The sequence below is a fragment of the Oncorhynchus gorbuscha genome, linkage group LG05 (genome assembly GCF_021184085.1).
Source record: "Oncorhynchus gorbuscha isolate QuinsamMale2020 ecotype Even-year linkage group LG05, OgorEven_v1.0, whole genome shotgun sequence".
Lineage (NCBI taxonomy): Eukaryota > Metazoa > Chordata > Actinopteri > Salmoniformes > Salmonidae > Oncorhynchus > Oncorhynchus gorbuscha.
Genome location: NC_060177.1, coordinates 59,096,823 through 59,113,935, shown reverse-complemented (window position 1 = coordinate 59,113,935; position 17,113 = coordinate 59,096,823). Strand labels below are relative to the sequence as shown.

The following is a 17,113-nucleotide window of genomic DNA, read 5'->3' as shown; positions in this document are numbered from 1 at the left end:
CGAGGGGGGGGGCTCTCTTGTGCCCCCCTTCGTCTTCAGGCTGTGGAATTGTCAGAGCTATTAATTCCTGCTCTCCTCTCTATGCACGAGAGCCATATCGACAGACTGTCAGAAATCTAACTGACTGATGCCTTTGACCCATCTAGAACTACAGGTCTCATCCTAGGCTAGGAAAACAATTGTTTCTCTACACAATACAATGGATCTTTGACCCTGGCCTCTGCTCTCTACATCTCCCACAGGGTTTCATTGAATGTGTTTGGTTCCCTAGAGAGGACGGTCTCCTTGAACAACCACAGGGATTTGGGAAGATCTGCTCCGGTTCGAATTAGAATCCCAAGATGTGCCTGATAGAAGTGAAAACCCTGTCGGTCGGTCGGTCTCTCTCTCTCTCTAATTCACTGTCTCTCTCTCTCATTCTCACACAGACAGAGCTGGATCAGGAGAAAGAGTTGGAGATGCGGAAATGGGTTCTGTCAGGGATCTTAGCCAGTGAGGAGATGTATCTCAGCCACCTGGGGGCTATCTTACTGGTGAGAGACTGAGGACTTTGAGCTGTGCTGCTGCTGTTAAATCCTAGGCCCTAAGTAATCACTCAACTAATTGAATATGGCACACCTCACTATTGAACATGTTGGATAGACACACAGAGACCCGTGTGTGTGTGTGTGTGTGTGTGTGTGTGTGTGTGTGTGTGTGTGTGTGTGTGTGTGTGTGTGTGTGTGTGTGTGTGTGTGTGTGTGTGTGTGTGTGTGTGTGTGTGTGTGTGTGTGTGTGTGTGTGTGTGTGTGTGTGTGTGTGTGTGTGTGTGTGTGCGTGCGCGTAATGCTTTGTCTTGCATTGATTGTCCCAGCCCATGAAGCCTCTGAGGGCAGCGGCCACCACCTCCCAGCCAATGCTGACCATCCAGCAGATAGAGACCATCTTCTTCAAGGTGACAGAGCTCCATGAGATCCACAAGGACTTCTACGATGCCCTGCTACCCAGAGTTCAGGAGTGGAGCCACAACCAGTGTGTGGGCGATCTCTTCCAGAAACTGGTGTGCAGTATTATTGTTGTGTAAAGACTTAGGAAATGCTGTTGTGGTTCTCTTTGTGTTCTTCCGAGGGGCTTCTGTTCAGTACTCCAAAAACATGAGAATAAACTTCCACAGCCGTAAACAGCATTGTGCTCTGAGTAAGTTGATATGTCTCCAGTCTAGAGCTGTTACGGTGACTGTAGGAACACCATACTGGCAGTCACGAGTCATGACCGAAGTCAAATTCCATGTGTCTAGGCTTCTCCAAAACTGCGCTCTGACGCCACTGATGGTTGTATCCTACCAAACGTGTTAATGGCCTGGTACTCAGGGCTCTATTGTTCCTCTAATCACTCTGACATCCATGCAAATACAATCAGGAATCTAGTCATGAGATCCCTGGCTTTCAGAGTTTGAGCAGAATAGGATCACCAGTTGGCAGTGAGATATAGCTCCTCAATAGCTGCTTGTTGCATGGAATGAAAAGTGTTCCTGTAAGCCCATGTTGCGCAACATTCGTATAGCCTATGCTATGCAATTGCGTGAGAAAACAGCATAGTTTTGATGGCCTCTATTAAAAAGAGGATCCCGTCAGCTTTCTATAGGCTAGGCCTACAATATCTATTTCTCAACTTTCCTAATATTAAGCACATTGCTTCGCTTTCCAACCGAAGTAGCCTACCTGGCTGGCATGAAAATAAACCGTGGGGAAAGTGTCGTCCTCCGTTCACTATTCCACTACATACAGATGATAATTTTTTCTGCCTCTGTTCCAGCAGGTGCATGATAATGTTCCATTCTTAATCAAAATGAATTCCACACATATATTATCTAGTATCTTGTAAAGACAAGATTAAATTGAGAATAGTCTGATGGGTGAGAATATTATCAGTTGTGAATGGGCGTGCAGTCTAGGCAAGCGCATGCATTTTCTGTCCGCATGCAAAGTGGCCTGTAGCCTACGGAGGCCGTATCCTACAGAGCCTAGAGAAACATCTGTTCTTAGAAAGCCCAGTCATTTTGCAATCGCGTGTGAAAACAGAGTTTAGACTAGCCACAATTTAAAAGAGGATCCCAGATTTCTTGTGATGCTATATTTATTGCTAAATCCTTAAAATGTAAGCATATTCATCCACTTTACAACCGGTGTTGCCTACCTGGCATATACAGTACCAGTCAAAAGTTTGGACACACCTACTCTTTCCAGGGTTTGTCTTTATTTGACTGTTTTCTGCACTGTAAAATAATAGTGGAGACATCCAAACTATGGAATAACACACATGGAATCATGTAGTAACCCAAAAAGTGTTCAACAAATCAAAATATATTTGAGTTTCATCAATGTTCCCACCCTTTGCCTTGATGACAGCTTTGCACACTCTTGGCATTCTCTCAACCAATTGACTGATGGGTGAGAACATTATCAAGTACTTGTCAAATTGTGAATGAGAGACTGATGAAGTGTGTGCAGCCTGCGCAAGAAACCAAGCAGGTCTCATGCCTTTTCATGCAACCTTTTTCAAATCAACATTAATTGCATCATGCAGCCTTAGAATGTATTAAAAAACAAAACGTAGTGTATCACAACTAAAGTTGCCTAAATAACTCTAAATGAAGCATATAGAAGGACCTGCATATTCGCACTTCCTCTGAAATGTTTTGGGGAAAAATATCCTTTAAATTTTATTCAGCTTACTATAAAATAATATCAAATAATGCCACAGGAATTCTAAGCAAATCTTGTCTGCTGAATGAACTAGTGTAGTCCACAGCCACATGGCATAGCCAGATCAGAGCATAACATAATGGAGACTCAGAATATGCTATTCGGTTCTAATGAAATAGGCTACATTTTCTTTGTATCATAATGTTTCTTTAAACCTGCCTAAAATAAACAGTTGATTTATTGTGATGGTGTATATTAAATGGATTTATTAGACTTTTTCAAATGTACATGCTCCAAAAGTCTGCCTCAGTAGCTTGTCGACAATGTGCGGAAGCCTGGAGATCATAAGCGTGTTTATGTTCATTAAAGGTCAATTACCATTAGACCGGCAGTTGTTTGCATGACAGTTATCAGCTGACAAAATGTCATGACCGACGCAGCCCTAATCCAGTCACAGTCAGCCACTTTTAGACAAAATGTCATGACCGACGCAGCCCTAATCCAGTCAGTCAGCTACTTTTAGACAAAATGTCATGACAGACGCAGCCCTAATCCAGTCACAGTCAGCCACTTTTAGACAAAATGTCATGACCAACGCAGCCCTAATCCAGTCACAGTCAGCCACTTTTAGACAAAATGTCATGACCGACGCAGCCCTAATCCAGTCACAGTCAGCCACTTTTAGACAAAATGTCATGACCGACGCAGCCCTAATCCAGTCAGTCAGCCACTTTTAGACAAAATGTCATGACCGACGCAGCCCTAATCCAGTCAGTCAGCCACTTTTAGACAAAATGTCATGACCGACGCAGCCCTAATCCAGTCACAGTCAGCCACTTTTAGACAAAATGTCATGACCGACGCAGCCCTAATCCAGTCAGTCAGCCACTTTTAGACAAAATGCATCATAACTCCCCTGTAAACTTCACTTGATCATTGTAATAATACTGAAGGAAGAGATTTAAGGAGTAAAAAGTGGGAGTTAGACGGGCTGTAATGTGCAGTGGATGCTGGCTCCACGTGAGCAGACTGCCTGGAGACGTCTCCCGCACAGATAAAAGCCTGGCTTTACCACATGACAGCCAGTAAAGCAGGTCAAAACACTGAGGCTCCTGCCTGCGAAGAGCTGCCTCAGTGTGACGGTGGAGAAAAATGGAGACGCATGAAACAAAAGCACACAGACGCACAAAACGGATAACTTGTTGAAGACTGATAGGATGCATGTTATTTTCATTTTTAAAAGGCTGTTTCTATTAAACTGCCATATCTCATCTGATTCCTATATGCAGCACGTTGAGACGGGAGAAAGAAACCGAACTAGTATCGCGAGTAGAATCATGAATCAACAGCAGGTTAACTACCACATGCTACATCTTATCTACTCTCTATTGTCTCTCTCCACAAAAGGCTAGCCAGCTGGGGGTGTACAGGGCCTTTGTGGATAACTACAAGGTTGCTGTGGAGACTGCAGACAAGTGCTGCCAGGCCAACGTACAGTTTGCTGAAATATGTGAGGTAGGTATTGCACCACACACAGCAGGATAGGAGGGAGGGCTATTTGGGAAGTGGTGACTGGGCATTCTTAACTGTCACCATTATGGTGAGCTTTTACATGGGTTTCTGTTAGAACACATGCTGTTGTTATGGGTAATGAAATTGTGTTACCGTGCTGTGTTGAAATGTTGTTCTTGGACACACTTGTATGACTTTCTCAATTCCTGATGTGGTCTCAGAATCTTAAGGTCAGAAGTTCCAAGGAATGCAAAGACCAGGCCAAAAATTCACTGGAAAGTAAGTGCGATTTTAATTATTTTGTACTATTCCGGGTCAAATGAACTAAACCTTACATTTTAAATATCAATAGTTCAAGACAATGAATAATTCAACCCTGTAGTTAATTTAATTAATTTCAGTAAGAGTGGTACATGCTTAAGCATATTGAATTTGACCCTCAGCCTCAATGTGTCCTATGCTGTTAGTTCTGCTTTGCCTTGTCCTGCCTTGGGCCTTATGCACTTTATGAACCTTTCCCCCTCAGCTCTGCTTTACAAACCAGTGGACAGAGTCACCCGCAGCACCCTGGTTCTGCATGTAAGTCAAATCAACACACTGGACATTTTTCCCCTTCGGTCCTGAGTTTTTCCCCTTCGGTCCTGAGTTTTATTTTTTTAAATATGGAAACAATGCCTCTTCACATCCATTAGAATAAGTCATCATAATTGAATTTATATGAATCCCCCCCCCCCCTCTCGCTCTCTTCTTTCTCTCTCTCCCTCTCTCAGGACCTGTTAAAACACACCCCCTCCAGCCACCCAGACTATACACTGCTGCAGGACGCCCTGAGAATCTCCCAGAACTTCCTCTCCAGCATTAATGAGGAGATCACCCCACGCAGGCAGTCCATGACAGTGAAGAAGGGAGAGGTCAGTCAGTGTAAAAGGCTGCGACATCACAAGGTGACATGCTGTGTGTATGCATCTCTCCACGGATTAGCTTTTTCTATGGCTTCACGGCCTAATGAGAACATGTTTTCTTTCCAAACTAGATTTACATTGTGCATTCACTCACTCAATGTGTTTACACTTGCTATTATGGTTAGATTGAAGGCAGTACAGCTTGTAGATGTATTTCTGACACAAAGTCTGGAATAGAGAAATATGTATTAAGTAGGAGGGGTACAGTTTGTTCCCTCCCTAGACATAGGCCGGTTGTTTTCCCTGCCAAGGACACATCCAGTGCTTTGACAAGTAGGTAAATAGAAGCACAGAGTAGAGGTCTTCTCGGGTCCAAAAAGTTGGACCTGGACCCAAGCAGACCCGCACATTTTTTTTAAAGGGGGACCCGGACCTGAGAACAGTCAAACCCGACAATCGACCTAGACTCAACCCGTACCCTAACAGGTCTGGGTCTAGACCGGACCAAAGTTACTTTCCTTTTTTAATCAGCCAAGTTGCTTTTCTGGTTAACGAATAGGTTGGCTAGGCCTTCTATAAGTAAATAAATTCACCTTATTAGCGTAAAATAAATATGCTATGCAGAGCCGTGGTTGGGTTTACTCGGGTCTATCAGCTGTAGTTACATAGACTTGGTGGATCTGATAAAACCTCTAGCACGGAGTCTGACACCCAGACCCGGACCTGTGACTCACCAAAACCCCTCCCTTATATGGCTTTCCTACTTGGCTTCATTTCATTCTGCCACTTTGAGGTCACATTGAAAATTCCCGTCAACAAAATAGTGTCCTATTACACAGCTTGTTTCAAGATAAGGAATCATCAACACCGGTTCATAGCCATACATTAAGCATCTAAGAGTTACTGTAAATTAGCCAATCAGTGCTTCTCAGTTCCTGAAAAAGTAGTATAAACATTGAAAAGCCATGAGAACATTGTGTCTGGAAACTCTAATAAAACTGTGTTGTTAGTCAGATTCCTGCTGAGTCATCTCTGTGTGTCTGGTTTATTAGTGGAGGAAGTGGAGTGTAGAGGAAACTCATGATAAAGTAGTATAAACCGGGAGGGCAACGGTCTCCACGGTTCTGACCAGGAAAGCCCATCGCACCGCCTACATCCCTGTCCTGGTTCCCCCACTCCCATCCTCCGGTCCCCGTCTCTGAAGTCTGTTTCCCAGAAATGACCTGTAAGCACGCCTTATCAGGCATCTGTCCACCCTTCCGCGTGGACGCACGCACTGGTTACCCTCACCCCTGCTGAACTTCCTATATTATTACTGGAAACCTGCCCCACTATGACCATCAGACATCTTATCATAAGTGAACGTGAGACTGGAACACAGACAAATATTACTGCTCTTTTGTAGTATTCCACAATTCATAGGCCGGTATATGCTAAAGACAAAATAAATGTAGTACTTGTGACTAGCTAAAAGTATATACTTACTGTGGTGATTGAAATCCAGGGTTCAGTTTAGTTGGGCCTCTCTTACCAATTTTGTCAGCAGATATCTCAAAATGGAGGATGACTATGTCAGAAAGTAACCAATGTCAATAATGTGACCATGAATCCATTAAGGACCCTCCCTGGTGGATTCTTCCTTGTTTTTGCTGAAATATGGTTTGGATGGGTTGGTCGAGTCTCATGTGGGTACGATAAATATAAGTAGCGTTTAGCCCGACGTGTATAAGGTCAGTATAAACAGTCCATGCGTCCACAGCCACGCTCTGGCCAAAGGAACAGCAGAACAGAACAGCAGCACTCACCAACCGCCAACTGGAATGGCCAGCCAGGCAGGATTATAGGAAGTTCCGAGGGGTATACTACAAAGCAGGGTCAAGGATTTAGTCAGCTAACTTCCCCAAATGTTCTGAAATAACTTATTTTTTTCTTTTTGGGGGGGAAGTGGTCATGGTCTAATTGACTCAACAACCTAAAACGTATCAGAAAATCAACAGTTATTTCTGGTTGTTTATCAAAGTTAGCTGGCTAACTATAATTGATCCTGCTTTGTGGTTATACCCCTCTGGAATTAGGATCTATTCCTGTAAACGCAGGCTCTTTGATAACAAAGCCACTGATTTAACCTAACGGCCCTTAATTTACACGTTTTACAACCAGGTCTCAACTTTGTTTGAAGACAAAGGTTTTCGGCGGTTCTGTTCTTTCCTTGTGACAAGAAGAGAATATACTCATCCCGGCAGCCACTAGAAGTTAGTTATTTTGCAGAACCAACAGACTGTCAGCTCAGATCATTGCTTAAATATTATGTTACTGTTCAGTGCAAGTAGTCATTTTGGAGATTCTTCTCCTGTGTCCCGTCGAGAGCCCATCATGCCACATTCATCAGATCGTAGTTCCACCCGGCGGCCATAATTACATGTTGTTACCATGTGTCGTGTGATGGTGAACATAGGGTACATTAATTGCTCTATCATTTAATCTCTACCGTAGGATGACATTCATATTGAATCCTTATTTCTAATGTGAAAAATGATTCTGGCATGTAGTTTGGTTTGTTTTGCCGACTGGCATAAGCACCAGGAAACATCCTCTCGGTCTAGGACCCTCGTGATCTAGAGAGAGTCATTGTAAAAAGCAGCTTGACAGGGAATTTACTGGAAAACGGCTTTTCACTCTGTGGCAGTATGGTAACAAATTCTAGCAAATATATATATATATATATATATTTTAAATTTATTTATTCAATGAATGTGTGATTCACTGTATGCCCCTGTAGAACCGTCAGCTGATGAGGGACTGCTTCATGGTGGAACTGGTGGAGGGATCTAGAAAGCTACGCCACGTCTTCCTCTTCACAGACTTACTACTATGTGCTAAGCTGAAGAAACAGACTGCAGGGTGAGTGTAGCTTTACTGATGGACTAGATGGTACACAAACAATCTCATGTCTGTGTGGTGTTCCTTACCTGTGTCTGTTGTTTGATCATTTGTGCGTGTGTGTGTGTTTATCTCCAGGAAAGGCCAGCAGTATGACTGCAAGTGGTACATTCCGCTGTCAGACCTCACCTTCCAGACCATCGAGGACTCTGAGGCCACGCCCATTCCCCAGGTCCAGGAAGAGGAGATTGACGCCATGAAGATCAGGATCTCACAGATCAAGAACGAGATACAGAGAGAAAAGGTGACCGCAGACATCAGAAAGGGAGAAAATCACTTTATTTGAGTAATATTGGAACCCTTGACCAGATCGTGGCTTCATAAGAGGAGCCAGCAATGACAGAGGCCGTGCGTTGATACAGCAACAAGTGTCTGAGTGCTGTTCTCCTGTATGTGTATGTGCAGAGAACCACTAAAGGAGGGAAAGCAATAGAGCGTTTTAAGAAGAAACTGTCGGAGCAGGAGTCTCTGCTGCTGCTTATGTCCCCCAGCATGGCCTTCAGAGTGGCCAACAGGAACGGCAAGGTGAGCCAGCCACGGACTGTTTTCTCTCCTCTACTCTCTCTCTCTCTTTGCACCTATGGTCCTGCATGGTAATATCTAACTACACACCCTACTGTTTGTACTGTGAAATATTTTGGTGTAGGATCTAGTGCCCCCTACAGGTGTAGAGATGTGGTACAGTATTTCCAACAGGTCTACTGTGGGGCTACATGTTTCTGAGCTCTGTCTGTTTCAGGGCTTCACATTCCTGATCTCCTCTGATTATGAGCGTGCGGAGTGGAGGGAGATCATCCGCGAGCAACAGAAGAAGTGTGAGTGTTCTCTGCAACATAAGCTATGGTTCCTACAGTCCCATGACTGAGCTGACGGTGGCTGTCAGTCTCTTGCTAAACTCCATTTTCTCCTGCAGGTTTCAAAAGCTTCTCTCTGACCTCCCTGGAGCTGCAGATGCTCACCAACTCATGTGTGAAGCTTCAGACGGTCCATACTATACCAATGACCATGAATAAAGAAGGTAGGCCATTGACACGAAACGGATACAGTATTAGTAAGAATGGAAGGCTGTTCAGTAATGTAACTTATAATAAGAGCGGAGTCGTTTATTAATATTGTTTTTGATGAAACAACTCCTGACTATTCACTCTCCTCTCTTTAGAAGACGAATCCTCTGGACTCTATGGTTTTCTGAATGTCATTGTTCATTCTGCATCAGGACTCAAACAGAGTTTGAGTAAGTAGCTCAGCTTATGTTTCCCGTATTGTTGGTGTCCTACCCTGATTCCCATGAAATGAGTATTGCCAAGGCCGCCCTTCCATTCCGCTGTCAGTCCCCTCCAGTCCGGTTGTCACCTGCTAGTCTGCAGGCATTCCCATGTGGAGCGGCTGCTGACGTAAAGTCAGAACTCGCAGGATTAACGAGGAACACTGTGGTCCAGCCATGGTCGGTCTGGATGGAAAACCCCTGTCGTTTCACACTTTGTCCTAAATACAGTCAGGCGTACAGCTCACATGCATACAGTATCTCTTATCTTATACAATCTCCGACCTGTTAATCCAAATGTAATCTTCCTCTGGACAGGAACTATTTCCCTTAAAACGTAACAGATTCAGAGGACATGGCAAGTTCCACGGTGGAGATTGTCAGAAAGTATGGTTGAACAGTGTAGTGTAAAGTATATACAGGACAGTCCTACTGTGATTCCGTAGCTAAGTATCCCTATTAGCCATTGTAATTGGCTCTTCTTCCACACAGATCTCTACTGCACTCTGGAGGTGGATTCCTTTGGATACTTTGTGAACAAAGCCAAGACACGTGTGTACAGAGACTCCACAGAACCCAACTGGAATGAGGTGAGGATGCCATGTATCCGTTAGCACTCAGAACACAACTTCCTGGTGTCTATTATTCAGCCTGATCTGCTAGATTGTCTCTTACCTGGTTTTGCACGGTTTCCCTGCAGGAGTTTGAGATTGAGCTGGAAGGATCTCAGACTCTGAGGTTGCTGTGTTATGAGAAGTGCTACAACAAAGCCAAGCAAAACAGGGAGGACGGAGAGAACACTGACAGGATCATGGCCAAAGGACAGATACAGGTATGGAGTGAGGGTATGAAGCACATGTTGTGTTGCCTGTCACACCAGGCAACAGTGACATAGCATAATGAAATAATAGGTGGTTTAGTTTATTAGGATCCCCATAAGCTACTGCACATGCAGCAGCTACTCATCCTGGGGTCCACATACAATGTACAAATACATGACAAAGTACAGAAGAGTTATAGACCATAACAACATAAGATATTACATACAATTCACACGAAAAAAAGTTAAATAAAGGAAAGACACAAAAAATACTATTTACATGCTATTCATATATACATATTATTAAATGACATATCTTGTATGCCATCCCCAATAGCTGCAATGTTGCAGGTAATCCCACCATGTGTGTTTCTGTGGTGCGGAAAAGGGCTGTGGGGTCGCTGCTGGGTCACCTCACCCTGACTGGTGATCGGGTGTTGTGAGTGTGACAGAGGGGGGATTACAGTTGGGAAGGGAAACGAGCAGACCAAATGTAGCCCCTGGCACAGATCCAACCAATGGCAGTGGAAGGGGGAGACAGAGAGCGATCCTTCTTGGTCTCGTTAGTGAAGGGTTAACATTGGATGTTTATTGAATAGGCAATCTACTGTATGTGTTGTCTCTTTTGGACAATCCACAGCCAACGTGGTCCGTCACATCCATTAAGTTGGGCGTGATGACCCTCTGGCCTGGGTCTGATCTGTTTGTGGAATTTGAGATAAGTGCTGATTGGAGAGGCAGTCTGAACGTTGTGTGTGCATGTGTTCCCAAATGTTTGGGGATTAAAAAGAGACAGATCAGATGCGGGGGGGTTTGGTGGAGAGGAAAAAGGGTCAGGTGAAGTCAGGAGGAGCCAGGGTCACTAGAACCAAAACAGATCTACCAACTGGTGATCCATGAGGATGCTGTAGGAAGCTACCTGTGTCTACCTGGGGCTGCATACCCACCCTATAGTCCTCATAACCTCTGAGCAGCTGCCAGCATGTGGCCATAGTCAGGGGAGGAGGGGACTCTCAGGAGTTAATCCACAGATCCACCTAGGAACTGGGACAACAGGGAGGCAGCGTGGTCGTGGGGCTGCCTTTGTTCCCATTGTTTTTGTTCATCTGGTGTGCAAGGATTGATGGCATGACGGGGTTAAGAAGTTGATGGGACACCCAGATATTTTCCGGGGGACTACTGGACTATTAAAGGACTAGAGTGGTCTCTGGATTCTTTGAGACAATACAATATTTTCTGGACTGCTGCCTTGTTTTGTTTGTCCCATTGTTTTGAACCGTACATTAGCTAGTGAAAGTAGAGAGTGAGATACTGAGTCTTAAGTAGAAGAGTATGGGTGAGATCTGTGATGAAGAGCTGATACTGGATCAGACCAGCAGTCAGTTCACCAGCAGTTGTTCCCTGGAGGATGAGGAGGACACAGGTCCCAGGAAGCCCCCAGGCACAGGGGCACGGCTGTGGGGCAGGGTCCGCAGCACTCTGCTCAGACAGAAGGTAAAGACAGCACAAATAGGAGAGAGAATGAGCTATATTTCTTATCATGGATGGTCTGTGCTTCGGAACAAAGAGGGTATTGTATATTTTTTTAATATCCTCCGTTGTACAGTCGCTAGTGAAAGTCTACACACCCCTTGCAGAGTTGTCACATTTTGCTGCCTTTAATAAAATTAAAACCAAAAAGAGATTAAATTGATCCCCCACCCCCACCGATCCACACAACCTACTTTACATATTCAAAGTGATTTAATACTTGGTGGGAGAACCTCCAGCATCCATTGCTGCTGTGAATCATTGTGAATAAGATTCTACCAGCTTTGCACAACTCGTAGGACAACATATATCCACTGTGTTAGTCAAAATTACTCAAGCTCTGTGCATTTTATTGGGAACCAATTGGTGTACATCAATATTCAAACCATGTCTAATTTTCAAGCAGATTTAAGTCAGGCATGAGGCTGGACCACTCAGAAACTCTCCACAACTTGGAAAGCCATTCAGGTGCGTCTTTGGCAGAAAATATGTGTAATTGTTCCTCTAAAAAAATCTATCCCAGGGTTAGGTATTCAGGTGACAGAGGCAGGTTTCCCAGTAACTTTTTACCTAGGCTTTGCCCCTTTCATAGTTATTGTGCTCCTGACAAACTCCCCAGTCCCTGCCGGTGGCAAGCATACCAATAACATGATGCTGCCACCACAATACTTGAAAATACAGAAGGTTCCCCTCTGTGTTGTATTGGATTTGATCCAAACCTGAAGATTTAATTTAGGCCCTGAAATACATGTATTTGTTGTTGATCTTCTGTATTTAAGTATTGTGGTGACAGCATCATGTTATGGGTATGCTTGTTACCAGCAGGGACTAGGCCTAGGGAGTTTGTTAGGATCAAAATAAATATGAAAGGAGCAAAGCCCATTAAAAAGTTAGAGGAAAACCTGCCTCAAACTTCTGAATAGCTAACCCTGGGATTTTTTTTTTCAGCAGAACAATAACACTAAATTTAATGCCAAAGACACACCAGAATGGCTTTCAAAGTGGTGTTGAGTGGTCCAGTCTCAGTCTTGACTTAAATCAGCTTGAAAGTCAGAGACAATGTTTGAATATTCCTATACATCAATGATTCCCAACAAAATTGACTGAGCTATAGCAATTGACAAAAATAATGCACATATGTTGCCCTAAGAGTTGTGCAAAGTTGGTAGAATATTATTCTGCCAGAGGTGCTTCCACTAAGTATTTACTTTGGGGTGTGAAGTCATACTCAATCAAAACGTTAAAAAAATAATAATTTGGAAAATGTTCTATAATTCTCTAACTTGAAAATGTGAAGTACGTTGTGTAGATCAATAGGAAGAAAATCCAATTGAATCCCATTTTAGATTTCATTTTAAGCCAGAAAAATGTGACAACTGTACAAGGGGTGTGTAGACTTTCACTAGGCAATGTATATCATTTACATTTTAGTAATTTAGCAGACACTCTTATCCAGAGTGACTTAGTGACAGTTAGTGCATTCATCTTAAGGTGGGACAACTACATATCACAGGCATAAATTACATTTTTCCTCAAAGTAGCTATCAGTCAAGTTTGAGGTGAGGACTCTTCTGTCCTAGCTTCAAGGGGAAGCTGGTTCCTCCATTGGGGTGTCAGGACAGAGAAGAGCTTGGACTGGGCTGGGGCTGAGCTCCCCTCCAGTAGGGGTGCGAGGGCCAAGAAGAGACCTGAGGTGTCAGAACGGAGTGCTCGGGTTGGGGTGTAGGGTTTGAGCATAGTCTGAAGGTAGGGAGGGGCAGTTTCTATTGCTGTTCCGTAAGTTAAGCACCATGGTCTTGTTGTGGATACAAGCTTTGACTGAAAGCCAATGGAGTGTGTGGCTGAGCGGGGTGACATGAGTGAACTTGGGAAGGTTGATAACCATGCAGGCTGCAGCGTTCTTGATAAGTTGCAGGGGTTTGATGGCACAAGGGGGGAGCCCAGCCAACATCGAGTTGTAGTAGTCCAGACGGGAGAGGACAAGTGCCTGGATTAGGACCTGCGCCGCTTCCTGTCTGAGGTAGGGTCATACTCTATGGATATTGTAGCGCATGAACCTGCAGGAGCGAGTCACTGCTTTTGTTTGCAGAGAATGACAAGGTGTTGTACAGGGTCAAGCCAAGGTTCTTTGCACTCTGGGAGGGCGGCACTGTGGAGTTGTCAACCATGTTGGAGAGGTCTTTGAGCGGGCAGGCCTTCCCCGGGAGGTAGAGCAGCTCCTTCTTGTTGAGGTTGAGCTTTAGGTGGTGGGCTGACATCTGCGATATCTGCCAGGCACGCAGAGATGCGTGTCGCGAACTGGGTGTCAGGAGGAAGGGGAGGTAGGAGAAAAGTAGTTGAGTGTCATCCGCATAGCAATGATAAGCAAGATCATGTGAGGATATGAAGGAGCTGGATAACTTGGTGTATAGAGAGAAGAGAAGAGGGCCTAGAACTGAGCCCTGGGGGACACCAGTAGTGAGAGTACGTGATGCAGACACAGATCCTCTCTATGTCACCTGGTAGGAGCTGTCTGCCAGGTAGGATGCAATCCAAGAGTGTGCAGAGTCTGAGACACTGAGCCCTGAGAGGGTGGAGAGGAGGCTGAGTCTGAGATGCAGAGCCCTGAGAGGGTAGATCTAGGAGGATGAGAACAGAGGAGAGAGAGTCCGCATTGGCAGTGCTGAGAGCCTCCGTGACCCAGGGAAGAGCAGTCTTGGTTGAGTAACCCGTCTTGAAGCCTGATTGGTTAGGGTCAATAAGATTGTTCTGAGAGAGAAAGTTGATCAGGGAGAGCACGCCTAAGTGTTTTGGAAAGAAAAGAAAGAGGGGATACAGGTTTATAGTTTTCGATGTCCGATGAGTTGAGTGTTGGTTTCGTGAGGAGGGGAGAGATTCCAGCCATTTTGAAGTCGGAGGGGACGCCAATGGTCAGGGATGAGAGACGTGAGGAGGGCAAGGGATTGAGTGGTCAGGTTGTCGGGCGGCCAGACTTCACTAGTTGCAGGATTTTGTCTGGAGAGAGGGGGGATAAAGAGCTCAAGGCATGTGAGTGAGACCAGTGGACACAATGGGCTGAGTGAATGAGTAGCAGATGTCGTCAACCTTCTTCTCAAAGTGGTTGACACATTTGTCCGGTGAGAGGGAGGATGGTAGGGGAGGGGTGGAGGACTAAGGCGGGAGGAGAAGGTGGAATAGAGTTTCCTAGGGTTAGAAGCAGAAGCTGGAAATGCAGAGTTGTAGAAAGTGAATTTTGCAGCGGATACAGTGGAAGAGAAGGTATAGGGGAGGGAGTAAAAGGATGATGGGTCCTCCGGAAGTTTAGTTTTCCTCCATTTTCTCTCAGCTGCCTGCAGCCCTGTTCTGTACGCTCACAATGAGTCACTCAACCACAGAGCATATCCGTTAAGTATCCTTGAATGTGTTGTACAGTATTCTCATACTTAATACGTAATGCTATTTTCTTTTGATAAATCCACTGCATTTTGTAAGAAGAAATTGATGTCCACAGAACAAAATGAAAATGATTTTTGGAATTAGATTGAGTATGTATATGTTGGTCCCTAAGGTGAGAGGACATCTGTTATGTTAGCATTATCTATCACAATACTCATGCTTGTTGGCAACTTGGTATTAGTCACATGATTAAAATAGATCAGTGACATGAGTTGACACTACCCAACCATGTGAAGTTTATGTGAGGATAAGGCCAGGTGAAGGGTAATTGTTACTTAAGGCCCAGGCTTGCTGATTGGGGAGAAAGACAAAATAACCATATTTTCTCTTTGAATCCATCATGTCCTACATTTTTTGCTTTTCTTCAGTGAAATTATACACTTTCCAATCGAATAGTTTCATTGAAGGTTTATCTTTAGATTGTGCTTTAGATTAATTGGAAAGGATCAAGAGGCTAACTGTGCTAAACATTCATACAAAGCAGGATTTTGAGAGGTTTAAATATGTCATTGGTTCTTAATAATGGATTGAATTTCATTACTAGAGTACCACAACATGTCTGTACTGCGAATAAAGAGTGCATCAGTCCTACCACGCCTTCGTGTTGTCCACACACTGTCTATCAGAGAAGTTTGTCTCTACTGGGTTAGATGATTGCTCTGATTGATAGATGTCTCCATATTTTCCAGCTGGATCCTCAGACACTACAAACCAAAGACTGGCAAAGAACAGTCATCACCATGAACGGGGTACGTATTACCAGCCTAAATTTAAACAATTATCACTGTTTTTCACAAAGCTTTCTGAAACCACACTTCCTTGCTTTTCTTGTTTAGCAAAAGCACTCTTTTGGCACAACTTTACATTGGCATTACTCCAGTGGCCAGTGTAAGCGTTGTTAAATAAGTTATGTATATAACATGGTAATTACATGAGTTTTTCCACTGATAGTTACTGTGTAATACAGACTTCAATATGAAGTATGCCCCCTATATTAAAGTCTACTGTGTGGATCAGGATACATGCCAAACTCTTAATTTCACTGACTCCTGGCTAATTCTTAACTTCACTTGGTGCAGATTGAGGTGAAGCTGTCAATGAAGTTCACCAGCAGAGAGTTCAGTCTGAAGAGAATGCCCTCGCGGAAACAGTCAGGCGTGTTTGGAGTGAAAATCAGTGTTGTAACCAAGTGAGTGAATAATGTGTGTTTGTTAGCCTCTGTATAACCTCCGCACCCAGATCCAAATCATACTTCAGGATTTTGGCAATGAAACCATTTTTATGTCTCTGTGTGCAGTCTGACGTCAGTTGCTAACTAGCATTAGCGCAATGCCTGGAAGTCTATGGTAACTGCTAGTAGATACCATATACTTCTAGTCATTGCGACATTGGCGTGCGAAATTACCTCGAACTTGCTTCGTACTGGATGTAGAGACATACAAATGGTATCCATGAGTTCATCTGACTCTATATGGAAGTAGATAAAGGGCTCGGTTGCCAAAATCACGAAGTATCCCTTTAAGCCTGTCATGAAGGACTAGCCTCATGTAATGCATGCCACATTTCTATGACCAGCACAGATCAGACTTAATATTTTCAAATGGATGGGATACCTCCTACTACCTCCTTCACTTGAATCCAAAAGCAACAGTGGAGGGTCAGGAATAACTGTCAAAGACATGCCTTGTTTGGGATTTTCACAGGGAACATAAGTCTCACATGATCGTTTGTAAAAATAACCAAAGCCCCTTATGGGCATGGTCTATTTGAGAAACCTTTTATAGCGCTAAAGATGCAATACTTGCAGGATGGAGGTCTTTCTCAGTGTTTGCTTTACTCCGAAAGTAGAAAGAAAATATGGGTAATTTATTCATACTTGGGAACAGGTATTACATGTCAAAATGTAAAAATATTATTGCGTTCAGTTTATGCACTACCACAATAAAACAAACACCAGGTGTGTACAGAAGTAAGAAATGAGACACCCAGTTTTGCAGTCACAGGTATTTTGAGTCATTAGTGTAAA

At 44.0% G+C, this 17,113-nt stretch overlaps 1 protein-coding gene across 4 annotated transcripts in view; it reads left to right on the top strand.

The window, feature by feature from the left end:
* Positions 1-17,113, top strand: part of LOC124036178 (breakpoint cluster region protein-like) — a 48,192-nt gene that overhangs the window by 27,578 nt on the left and 3,501 nt on the right. For 3 of the 4 annotated variants that reach the window (XM_046350404.1, XM_046350403.1, XM_046350405.1), the window contains exons 3-18: positions 429-533; positions 854-1,039; positions 4,092-4,199; positions 4,418-4,475; positions 4,723-4,775; positions 4,967-5,107; positions 7,878-7,999; positions 8,117-8,282; positions 8,444-8,563; positions 8,778-8,853; positions 8,952-9,056; positions 9,198-9,272; positions 9,795-9,892; positions 10,003-10,134; positions 15,777-15,836; positions 16,167-16,276. In XM_046350404.1, the coding sequence (XP_046206360.1) occupies positions 429-533; positions 854-1,039; positions 4,092-4,199; positions 4,418-4,475; positions 4,723-4,775; positions 4,967-5,107; positions 7,878-7,999; positions 8,117-8,282; positions 8,444-8,563; positions 8,778-8,853; positions 8,952-9,056; positions 9,198-9,272; positions 9,795-9,892; positions 10,003-10,134; positions 15,777-15,836; positions 16,167-16,276 (1,715 nt within the window). Of the gene's footprint in view, positions 1-428; positions 534-853; positions 1,040-4,091; positions 4,200-4,417; positions 4,476-4,722; positions 4,776-4,966; positions 5,108-7,877; positions 8,000-8,116; positions 8,283-8,443; positions 8,564-8,777; positions 8,854-8,951; positions 9,057-9,197; positions 9,273-9,794; positions 9,893-10,002; positions 10,135-10,193; positions 11,617-15,776; positions 15,837-16,166; positions 16,277-17,113 lie in introns of those variants that run through there. The other variant, XM_046350406.1, reaches the window with a different exon arrangement.